This window comes from Bos grunniens, chromosome 5, assembly GCF_055505025.1.
Source record: "Bos grunniens cultivar Pamir isolate PY7600 chromosome 5, Bosgru_T2T1.0, whole genome shotgun sequence".
NCBI classification, from domain to species: Eukaryota; Metazoa; Chordata; class Mammalia; order Artiodactyla; family Bovidae; genus Bos; species Bos grunniens.
In genome coordinates this window covers 41,562,756-41,575,332 of record NC_141169.1, presented here as the reverse complement: position 1 = coordinate 41,575,332, position 12,577 = coordinate 41,562,756, and the positions used below count along the sequence as shown (strand labels likewise).

At 42.6% G+C, this 12,577-nt stretch overlaps 1 protein-coding gene across 4 annotated transcripts in view; it reads right to left on the bottom strand.

Annotated features, from left to right (window-relative positions):
* The window catches only part of SLC2A13 (solute carrier family 2 member 13), a 527,099-nt gene extending 514,826 nt beyond the window's left edge, over window positions 1-12,273 (bottom strand). For 3 of the 4 annotated variants that reach the window (XM_086399922.1, XM_086399921.1, XM_086399923.1), the window contains exon 1: window positions 11,452-12,253. In XM_086399922.1, coding sequence (XP_086256048.1) covers window positions 11,452-12,007 — 556 coding nt within the window. In that variant the 5' untranslated portion in view covers window positions 12,008-12,253. Of the gene's footprint in view, window positions 1-11,451 lie in introns of all 4 variants that reach the window. The other variant, XM_086399920.1, reaches the window with a different exon arrangement.
* Window positions 12,274-12,577: the final 304 nt, after the last annotated feature.

The window sequence follows — 12,577 nt, the reverse complement described above, 5'->3', positions numbered from 1 at the left end:
TGGCAGCTAAATCAATTTCCAAGTCATGTTCTGCTTGAAGTGACTAGGGAGATACTAAAATCAGTAGAGAAGGATGCTGGTGCCACCATGATGCCAGTGTGCACTGTGGTGCTCGGGACCCCAGCACACTGCTCAGCCTGTTGTGAAACGAGCCTTCTGCTGTGTGGATTTAGACACATATTCCAGAACACACCATTCTAAACAATGGCGCCAATATTTAATAAAAGACCTAAGTGTGAATCATGCTGTAGTCCCAACTTGAGTTTAGACTTATCTGTAACACTTGGCTATTTTGTTTCTCTATACATCCAGGGAAGTTAAATTTCTATGTGGAAACTATTTTGGGGTTTTCCTTCAATGAAAGTTTCCTTTATAAAAGTGTTGCTTCATCTTCACTATGAAGTCAGAGAAAAAGAAAAGCAAGGAAATGAAAAGAGGTGAAGACAGGAAGGATGCATAAAGGAACCAAGTTCAATCAGGAAGAAAAAAGAAAAATAGTATCATGTGCTTTTGAGTAATGATGGCCATGACTGCTTGCTATTTGAGATCTACCAGCATTCGACATCACCAAAGGTGTTAAACCCAAAGACATTAGTGTGAATCAGACTATGTTCTTACTTTGAGCTTAAAATACAGAAGACAGAAGTATGGATGGATGAAAAAGAAAAATGCTTAAGACAGAAGTCATGAACAACATTACAGAACTCAGATTAACACTCAGGTCATCTCACTGACAGCTCATGCAAGGAGGGCCATGCAATACTACTAGGCAAACACAATTAGGTCATAATTCTCACTGTAACTCTATAATGTCAACTCCAGCAGATATAAAAGTGTGGAGTTAAAGAGGGGTGGGGCATTGCACATAAACTGTTAATGTTTATGCAACAAGGAAACAGGTCAAATGAAGCTTTACTTGACCTGTCAGTTGCATACCAGTAGAGAGAATAAATCCAACACAGAAATTCTGCTTTAAAAGAAAATAAAACTGAAACAAATTGTGAGAGTTGGGGAAGGGAACAAAGTTGGTTAGCAAAAAAAAAAAATAGCATTAGCTGATAATCTAAAAATCTGTCTGATTCTAACTTTATTTACCTTAAATAAATTTTTCATTGATATTAGCATTACATGACTTTTTAATCAAACAAGATTTTAAATTTGCTTTGCATTAAAAGACAAAAGTTCAAAGTACTCTTTGAAAAAGATTGATATTTTTGAAAAGTATTTCTCAATAGGCCATAACATACTAATTAAAAGCTGCAAAGCAGCTACAAACTGTGGTCCAGTAGAGGGAGTACTGGAACAGAGGGTGACAGATAAGCAACTGGTGTAAATTTAAGATTAATTCAGCAAACTCAGTGCTGTATAGATTAACATGTCCATTCTCAGTAAAGGTTTTGAACACCAATCAATGTCTGAATTGAGACACTCTTTGATATGCCCCACACAATTATTAAATCATCACCTATAATTAGCAGTAAATGCCAATGCCAATGGGAAAAGGGCGAAATTACATTCTGTGCTTTTTGGCTATAGACATGCTAACAATGATAAGAGTACTATGTTCTTATACTCTGCTCCTTCACAGCAACCTTGCCTGTGTGTTATGCATGAGAGATATAAGATCACATACAACAATCAAACGAAGCAAAATGCACAAACTCACACTCTTTCCATCCTTTTGTACCTATCCACATCTGAAAACTTTGATTATAGGTACAACTTTGCTAAATAAACTCATAAAAAATATAACTGTATAAATGAAAGTGAAAGTCACTCAGTCATGCCCAACTGTATAGCCCAACCCCACGGGCTATACAGTCCATGGAATTCTCCAGGCCAGAATACTGGAGTGGGTAGCCTTTCCCTACTCCATGGCATCTTCCTAACCCAAGGACAGAAACCAATAACTGTACAAGGATATAAAAATAAGATTACAATGGAGAAATACAATAAACTCTTGAGTTTTCAAATTTGTGTCCTATTTGAAATTTGAGTCTTCAAGTTTAAAAAGTCTGGTGTCAGAAGTAATAGAGCAGGAACATTGACAAAAGCCTGGTCCCAGGACTTAAGTCAAGGATGAGACCAGAGGAACCAAAAGAACCTCTGGTGAAACCAAAACACAAATAATGCCATTTTCATAATGGGTACACAATAAGCTAATTTTGGTGTAACCAGTCAAGGAAAATGAATCCATAAAATAAATCAGAAACCTCTGATTTCTTATGCTTCTTTTACATGAATCATTGATTCTCAATATATTTATACATTCTAATTATAGACCGAACAATTATACTCTACAGCTTGGTATCTTTTATGATTTTCAAAGATTTCTGTTGAAGGGCCCTGCAACTCTTCCTATTTCAGTAATTCATGACTACATGTTTTAGCCACCCAGTAGTAACTATCTCAGCAAAGGATTTCTAATACTACAAAATTCAAAGAAGCAAGAGGTGTCAAAGGAGAATCAAAATTGAGTCAGTACTGTTAAGAGAGCTCTCTTAAATAGAGTTAGTAGCCATTAAGAAAATGCATTTCTCAGCCTGGACGGAATCTGACCTTTGATCTGGTAAAGTCACAAAGAACACCAGCCAGAAACTCAAGATACTTAATGGACCTCTACTCTAATTCTAAGGGCTTCCCTGGTGCCTCAGTGGTAAAGAACCCACCTGTCAATGCAGGAAATGTGGGTTCAATCCCTGGATCAGAAAGATGCCCTGGAGAAGGAATGGCAACCCACTCCAGTATTCCCTGTCTGAGAAATCCCATGGACAGAGAAGCCTGACGGACTACAGTCCATGGGGTCAGAAAGAATCAGGCACAAATTAGCCACTGATCAGGCAGGCACTCTAATTCTACTCTGATTCCTTAAGGATCGATATTTTCCACCTTGAATGGGGACAATCACAAATCTTACCAGGCAACTTTTAGCAACCTCATGATCTTTTGCCTTTACTTAACTCTTTCTCTTCCTTGTAATACTCTTTCAGGGTTACCGGACTCTGTATATACTGAATCACAGTTCTTAAGACCCTAAATAAACTTTTCTTCTTATTTGCAGCCTCCTGCATTTGGGGGGTTTGACAGAAGTTTGAAGAAGAAAGTAAAAGTTTAAAAGCATAATGGTTTAAAATTTTAAAAAGATTCAATGGATATTAGTCTGGCATTATTTACAACTGAAAATCCCCAAAGACAGTCCCTGCATAGTCAAGACCAACTAAACCCTATTTAGCCTAATCCTCCCACAAAAATCATTCTAGTTTCATGACTGACCCATCATCACCCTTCAGTCACTTTTTGCTTCATATACTGCTTTGACTTTTTGGTGCCTTTACACTCACTGTTAACTCTAACTTAAACGCTCATTAGTTGAAAAGAGCAAAAGACTCCAAGGTTCTGTTTTTTAATTCTGATTTTGCATTAGTGTCCTCATCATTTAACTGCTATACCTTTTTTATTGCATACCTTGGTTTATTGGGCTTTAAAGACAGTAAATGTTTTACAAAATGAAGGTCTGTGGCAACCCTTGATGGAACAAGTCTATTGGCACCATTTTCCAGCAGTACTTGCTCACTTCAAGTCTCTGGGTCACATTCTGGTAATTTTCACAATATTTCCAACTCTTTCATTATGATTATAATTGTCATGATGCACTACAATCAGCTATCTTTGATGTTATTAATGCAATTGTTTTGTGGCACCACAAATCACACCCACAGAAGATGGGAACTTTGTGTCTGTTCTGATTGCTCCAGGAACCACTGGCTCCCCAGCCTCTCTCCCCATCTCCCAGGCCTCCCTGTTTCCCAGAGACACACAATATTTAAATTAGTCAAAATAACATCCTTGTGTTTAACAGTTTCTAAGTGTCAGAATGAAAAGAAGAATCACAGGTCTCTTATTTTAAATGAAAGCTAGAATTGACTAAGCTCAGTGAGGAAGGCATGACTCAAGCCAAGACAGGCCACAAACTAGGCCTCTTGCACCCATTAGCCAAACTGCACAGGCAAAGCAGAAGGATATTACAAGTACTACTCCAGTGAATAAAATTCTCCAAGCCAGGCTTCAACAGTACATGAACCATGAACTTCCAGATGTTCAAGCTGGATTTAGAAAAGGCGGAGGAACCAGAGATCACATTGCCAACATGCACTGGATCATAGAAAAAGCAAAAAGAATTCCAGAAAAAAATCTACTACTGAATTATTGATTACGCCAAAGACTTTGACTGTGTAGATCACAACAAACTGTGGAAAATTCTTAGAGATGGGAATACCAGACCACTTGACCTGCCTCCTGAGAAATCTGTACAGGTCAAGAAGCAACAGTTAGAACTGGACATGGAAAAACAGACTGGTTCCAAATTGGGAAAGGAGTACATCAAGGCTGTATATTATTACCCTGCTTATTTAACTTATATGCAGAGTACATCATGCAAAATGCCAGGCTGTATGAAACACAAGCTGGAATCAAGACTGCCAGGAGACATATCAATAACCTCAGATATGCAGATGACACCACCTTTACAGAGAAAGTGAAAAGGAACTAAAGAGCCTCTTGATGAAAGTGAAAGAGGTGAGTGAAAAAGCTGGTTTAAAACTCAACATTCCAAAAACTAAGATCATGGCATCTGGTCCCATCACTCCATGGCAAACAGATGGAGAAATAATGGAAACAGTGACAGACTTTATTTTCTTGGGCTCCAAAATCACTGCAGATGGTGACTGCAGCCATGAAATTTTAAAAGACGCTTGCTCCTTGGAAGAAAAGCTATGACCAACTTAAACAGCATCTTAAAAAGCAGAGACATTACTCTGCTGACATAGGTCCATCTAGTCAAAACTATGGTTTTGCCAGTAGTCATGTATGGATGTGACAGTTGGACTATAAAGAAAGCTGAGTGCCAAAGAATTGATGTTTTTGAACTGTGGTGGTGGAAAAGACTCTTGAGAGCCCCTTGGACTACAGGGAGATCCAACCAGTCAGTCATAAAGGATATGAGTCCTGAATATTCACTGTAAGGACTGATGCTGAAGCTGAAGCTCCAATACTTTGGCCACCTGATGTGAAGAAATGACTCAATGGAAAAGACACTGATGCTGGGAAAGATTGAAGGTGGGAGGAGAAGGGGATAACAGAGGATGAGATAGTTGGATGGCATCACTGACTTGATGGACATGAGTTTGAGTAAACTCCAGGAGCTGGTGATAGACAGGGAAGACTGGTGTACTGCAGTCCATGGGGTCACAAAGAGTCTGACACAAGTGAACAGCTGAACTGAACTGAACTCTGGTGAATACAAGAACAAGAAAGCAAAACAGCTCTATTGCTAATTCAGAGAAAGCTGTAGTGGTCTGACAGATGAGCAAACCAGCTAAAATATTTCCTTAAGCCAAAGCTTAATCCAGAGAAGGGCCTGTGTGTGTGTTCAATCGCTGTCATGTCCAACTCTTTGTGACCCCATGGGCTGTAGCCCACCAGGCTCCTTTGTCCATGGAACCCTCCAGGCAAGAATACTGGAGTGGGTCCAGGGAATCTTCACAAAGCAGGAATCGACCTAGGACTCCTACATTGAAGGCAGATTCTTTACCATTTGAGCCACTAAGGAAGACCAAGAAGGGCCTCTCTTCAATTATATGAAGGTTAAGAGAAGTGAGAAAGATGCAGAAGTGTGAAGCTAGCAGAGGTTGATTCATTAAGCTTAAGGAAAGAAACCCTCTCCATAACATAAAAGCACAGGGTGAAGCAGCAAGAACTGATAGAGAAGCTGCAGCAAGTAACCCAGAAGACACAGTTAGGATAAGTAAGGAAGGTGGCTACACTAAACAACAGATTTTCAGCATACACGAAACTGCCTTATATTAAAAGAAGATTCCTTCTAGGACTTCTATAAGAGAAGTCAATGCCTGGCTTCAGGGTTTCAAAGGACAGGCTGGCCCTCTTGTCAGGGGTTAATGCAGCTGGTGACTCTGAGTCAAAGCCAATGCTCATTTACTATTCTAAAACTCCCAGGGCCCTTAAGAATTAGGCTAAATCTACCCTGCCTATTCTCTACAAATGCAACAAAGCCTGGATGATAGCACATCTGTTTACAACACGGTTTCCTGAATATTTCAAGCCCTCTATCGAGACCTACTGCTCAGAAAAGATTCCCTGCAAAATATTACTGCTCACTGACAATGCACCTAGTTACCCAAGAGTTCTGAAGATGTACAAGATTGATGTTGCTTTAATGCCTGCTAACATAATGTCCTTTGTTACATACTTTGGCCACCTCATGTGAAGAGTTGACTCATTGGAAAAGACTCTGATGCTGGGAGGGATTGGGGGCAGGAGGAAAAGGGGATGACAGAGGATGAGGTGGCTGGATGGCATCACTGACTAGATGGATGTGAGTCTGAGTGAACTCCAGGAGTTGGTGATGGACAGGAAAGCCTGGTGTACTGCAGTCCATGGGGTCGCAAAGAGTCGGACATGACTGAGTGACTGAACTGAACTGAACTGACCTGAACATAACATCCATTCTGCAGCCCATGGACCAAGGAGCAATTTTGACTTTCAAGTCTTATTATTTAAGAAATACCAGTGTAAGCTTATAGCTGCTATACATAGTGATTCCTCTGATGGATCTGGGCAAAGTCAATTGAAAACCTTCTAAAACGATCCACCATTCCAGATGCCGCTAAGAACATAACTGATTCATAGGAAGAAGTCAAAACAGCAACTTTAATAAGAGTTTGGCAGAAGTTCATTCTAACTCCCCATGATGACTTTGAGGGGATGGAACTTGAGTGGAGGAAGTAATTGCCAGCTGTGGTAGAAACAGCAAGAGAACCAGAGTTAGAAGAGGAGCCTGAAAATGTGACTGAATTGCTACACTCTCACGTAAAACTTTCACAGATAAGGAGTTGCTTCTTATGGGTGAACAAAGAAAGTGGTTTCTCAAGATGAAATGAATATGCTGGTGAATATGCTATGAACATTGTTGAAATGGCAGCAATGGATTTAGAATATTACATACAGTTGACAAAGCAGTGTCAGTGTTTGAGAGGGACTGATTTCAACTTTGAAAGAAGTTATAACTATGGGTAAAATGCTATCTAACAGCATCAAATGTTACAGAAAAATCACTTGTGAAAGGAAGTCAACTGATGCAGCAAACTTCACTGTTATCTTATTTCAAGAAATTGCCAGTCTCCAGCCTTCAGCAACCACCACCTTGATCAATCAATAGCCTCCAATGTGGAGGCAAGACTCTCCAACAGCAAAGATTACTAGCTGAAGACTCACATTATTTCTGGTGTTTTTTGTTTTTTGTTTTTTTAAATTAAGATACGTAGTTTTTTTAGAAATAATACTATTTGTATACAATAGACTACAGTATAGTATAAAATAACTTCATATGCACTGGAAGCTTGTGTCACTTATTTTATTGCAATATTCACTTTATTTCAGTGGTCCAGAACCCACACTACCTATGAGGTAGGCATCCAGAAAAAGGAAACCTGTTTCTAGAGCTAAAAGGATTAAATGAGATAACATATGTAAAAACAGCAGGGTACCTATCCCATACTAAAGCACTAAAAAATAGTAACTTCTTTCATGGATCTCTGTAAATCAGTTGAACTCCTACTCACCCTCCAAACCCCGATTTAAATCTGTTTCTATAAAACCTCCTTAATTATTTGTTCTATTTTCTTCCTCCCCAAAAATGCAATTGCTTAGTCTTCTGTGTTTCCCATAGGAGTTACAGAAACCTCTACTGTACTTTAAATGCTTGTTGATGGCCTTTGTGTTCCATTAGAGAATGAATACCTTCAGGGTGGGATTTTTATCTAACTACTGCCTACTCCAAAAGTTAAAGAATCAATAATGAAGCTTAATTAGCATTTATTAAACAAGTAAATGATTTAATTACACTATTACAAACTAAATTCCATCACCTCCACTAGCTTGGTTCATAGTGATGCTCTCCATCTATATGTCATTACTCCATGGCAAATAGATGGAGAAACAATGACAGACGTTATTTTCTTGGGCTCCAAAATCACTGCAGATGGTGACTGCAGCCATGAAATTAAAGGACGCTTGCTCCTTGGAAGAAAATCTATGACCAACATAGACAGCATATTAAAAACCAGAGACATTGCTCTGCCAACAAAGGTCCGTCTAGTCAAAGCTATAGTTTTTCCAATAGTCATTCATGTATGGATGTGAGAGCTGGACCATAAAGAAAGCTGAGTGTCGAAGAATTGATGTTTTTGAACTGTGGTGGTGGAGAAGATTCTTGAGAGCCCCTTGGACTGCAAGGAGATCCAACTAGTCAGTCATAAAGGAAATCAGTCCTGAATATTCATCGGAAGGACTGATGCTGAAGCTGAAGCTCCAATACTTTGGCCACCTGATGTAAAGAACTGACTCATTGGAAAAGACCCTGATGCTGGAAAAGATTGAAGGTGGGAGGAGAAGGGGATAACAGAGGATGAGACAGTTGGATGGCATCACTGACTCGATGGACATGAGTTTAAGTAAGCTCCAGGAGCTGGTGATGGACAGGGGAGCCTGATGTGCTGCAGACCATGGGGTTGCAAAGAGTAGGAAACGACTGAGTGGCTGAACTGAATTGAGCAAACTAAAACCCTTATATAGTCTTTCAAGCATTTCACAATACTCTAAAAAAATAAAAGTCCTTACATACTTTGATACCCTATCAGCAATGTAACTTTTTAATGCTTGTGCTTACCGTACACTCATTTACTCATCAAGTACGAGTGCCTCCTACAGGCTGAGTACTGTATCTTGGTGAACAAAATGAACAAAAACCCCTGTCCTTATGGGCTTTACATTTACCACAAGTAAATTTGTGGAAGAAAGAAATTGCCATTACAAATTTGCCAGAAAAATATACCAGAAGACACAAAGTTATTCTTCAATATTTACTAAATATCAAAAGGATAATAAAAAACAAAAACCTCCTGACCACACACAAAATCTACTTTATAAAAAGTATGAAATAAATTCAGAGTCAGTGTAGTAAACAAGCAAAACTAATTTTGTATCCCTAAAAAAATGCTCATCCTAATGACTCATTTCCTTGTAGCTAAAAGTATTTGTAATTTCTTTTTTGAATGGTTAGTAATCTTTTGAGTTTTAAGAATTTTACAAATATACGCATCATATAGATCCTAATTTGAAAGGTGGTGATGTGTAATGTGGCCTCTTTGAAAATCTGTTTAAAACCTTAAAACATTCTTCATTTTGTAAGTGAGGAGAGCTTTTTATGCAACTTTATATCAGGGCTTCCAGTCTAAGTGGTACTCCCCCATGAGTAAGACAGGCCATACCAGGACTAAATCAACTAGCTGCAGTATCAGGCAGGCAACCCTGGTGCCAGAGACACAAATGCTGCTCTTGCACACCAACCTTTCCAACCTTACCTCTTGCTTCATCCTCTTTGCTGCATCCACCTTGTTCCTCAAGCATGGCCTATGCTTTCCTTTCTTTGCTCATTTCCAGGTTTGGCCTAGAAAATCCTTTCCTTATCTCTACTGTCAAAATACTACTTATCAACATACCATTTCCATCTGCAAGAGCTAGGCTTTCCTCTCTTGGGGTAACTGTACCCTCTTTTAATTAACAACCCTGTCTGTGAGCCTTTCTTACAGAGCTTTGCTAGTTCTACCTTGCTCTAACCCTGCCCAGCCACTCATACTGAAGCATAAATGTTCCTCACTGTTCTGCTCATCTGGAAAAGGCCCTTAAACACACAACAGGGGCTTGCTTTTCCTATCAGATAAAAGACTAAATATAATACCCAAATATCCAATACTTGCCATAGCTAAACACTAGGAAACTTCACTGAGAGATCTCTGAAAAACAGTATTGATTTCCAAAATTACAAAAAAGACTCAGTCTTACTGAACAAATCTTGCTACCTAAAATTACACTATTTCAATGTCAGAAGAAACAAAAGAGGTAATCTGTTGTCCCATGCAGAGAATGCTGACAGGAGAATCCTGAAGGCACTAGGTACTTCTTACAGAGAGGTTTCATTTCAGTTGTACTTTTTGGTCATTTTAGACTTTAATAATAGTCAACTTAACATGTAACTGAGAGCCTTGCCCTGCTTCACTAAGTAACAGTGCAATAAACAAACAAAAAGGAAATCAGTAATAACTAATTCTGGATATAAAGTGCAGTGAGCTGGGTTTCAGGTTATGGTTCCTACATGTGGAGTTGTATAAATAGGGCTCTCTCCCCCGTAGAGTCTACAGAGAAAAGGTGAAAAGCATAAACGTCAAACAAGTGGTGAATGGACAGATCATCAGGAGCCCTAGTTTAAAGGGCTCTTTCATCAATCCCCAGCCATAGGGAAGAAATACTTCAACAGCACCCTAAAGGAAACAAGAAACTGAATCATGAAAGGAAACAATAAAAAAGCATCAGCGGCATGCCTTACAAAAATTACTAGTGAGATTTAAGTCTCACCCCCCACTTTGTCTCAAAAGTGCTTTCTAATAATACTGCGCACATTCCAAACAGCTTCCATCTGCCAAGAACTTACCAACTGCACCTCCCCTGCTCAGCAACCAGGGTGAAAAACCAATCCCAAGGGAACCTTCATCCCTTCATTTTGGCAATAAACTGCAAACATCTACCTTGCTGGGCATTTACCCACAGGGCGAATAGTTTCAAAGTGAATTTAGGAGGTGAACAAGACCCAAGCGAAAACAGGAGAGACAAAACAAAAAGGAGAATGGGTGAATACAGATTTAAAGGAAAAGGTCAGGAAAACAGAAAAGTCAAGAATTTATTTGAGGGCAGGGGGAAGGAAAGCAAAAGGCAATACAAAAAGTAAACTCAAAAGAAGAGAATAAAATACTACTCTACCCTAAAGATAAATGACTCGAGAAGGAAAATGAGGAGCAGCAAAGAGTAGAGTCCAGATGACTTGAGGAACTTTAAAAATTCTCTTACTGTATCTTTTAAGACTTATTGGGTTCGGAGTTCGGAATCCTAGAAGAGGCAAAGGTCTAGCAGTGGAGGAAAAAGTGAGACAATGTTGGAGAGTAAAAAGATCTTCCCTCCTAAGCTCTTAGCTAGACATCAGGTAAGGCTGAATCAAGGAAACCGCTGGTGAGGAGCCGGGTTCCAGGAAGGGCTTAGAGAGGCAAGTATCACGCGGATTCACTTGTCCGTAGGCGACAGAGTCCACGTGGGCTCGGGGGAGAGAACAGCGATCCCCCACCCCCACCCCCACCCTGGAGGGAGACTGAGAGGCCGGACTAACAAACAGATGGGCTCTCAGAACAGGAGCAAGAGATGCGAAGTGTCCTCGGGAGCTGGCCACACTCGACGGGGACCCTGAAGGGGGAAAAGAACGCAGCGACCAGGGTCAAGGGCGGAGTCGCCAGGGGCCCCGCAGGCGCTCTTCGCGAAGCCGGAACTCACCGATGCCGAGCCCCACAACCAGGCGGCCGGCGAGCAGCGTCTCCTTGTTGTTCGCCGCGGCCAGCACCGCGGAGCCGGCGGTGAAGAGGGCACTGGCCAGCAGGATGGCGGCGCGGCGGCCGAAGACGCCGTTGAGGGCCCCGCCGGCCAGCGCCGAGACGGCGGCCGCCCCCACCGTGCTGGACACGAGCAGCTCCTGCCACATCGCGTCCAGGCTGAGCTGCCGCTTGAGCAGCAGCATGGCCCCCGACACCACCCCGGTGTCATAGCCGAACAGGAAGCCGCCCAGCGCGGAGAAGACTGCCACCACGTACACGAAGGCGGGGGTCTCGTCCTGCTGGAACTGCCGCCGCGCCGCGCGTTCCAGGTCCCCGACGCCGCCGCCGCCCGCGCCCGCGCCCTGCAGGCTGGCGCTCGACTCCGCGGCCGCCAGAAGGCTGCGCTCCCCGGCCGTGCTCGCCGCGTCCGGCTCCTGCTGCTTCCTGCGGCGCTCGCCCATGAGGCTGCTCAAGCTCCGCAGCGTGTACTCCACATTCTCGCTCGCCTTGCGGGACATAAGGCAGGGGCCCGGGGCTGCCCGGGGGAACGAGGCTCCGCGGGCTGGCGGTCTCGAAGGGCTGGACAGCCCGAGCGGGCACAAGGAACCGCCGCCTTCCTCCTCCCGGCTCCTGCTCCGCCTGCCACGGTAGCAGCCGCCGCCGCAGCCACTCCGGGGAGAAAGTTGCTGCCCGCCGGCCCCGGCTCTGCGGAGTTGGAGCCTGGCGGGTCTCACTCGAGACTCACGCCCCGCGCCTGCCGAGCTGGCGCTGCGGAGCAAGCGGGAGGTGGGGCCGCAGGTCACGTGCAGCCCCAGCCGGCGGGGCCGGCCCGAGACGCCCCGCCCCTCCTCGGGCGGTGCCAGCCTCAGCCCACCCCGGACCCCTAAACCCCACCTCCCGGTCGAGCGCAACCTCTGACCTAGGGTCCTTCTAACGTGGCTCTCTGTTTCTTAACTGCTCCAAGTCCCATAGTTTGAGGGTTGCAGTTGAGGAGTAAGCCAGTGTTTGCCAGCCCGGTACTAGACTTCGAGACTCAGAGAAATGGTTTACGATGATCGCACGGTTTGGAAAGGCAAGGAGAGAACCAC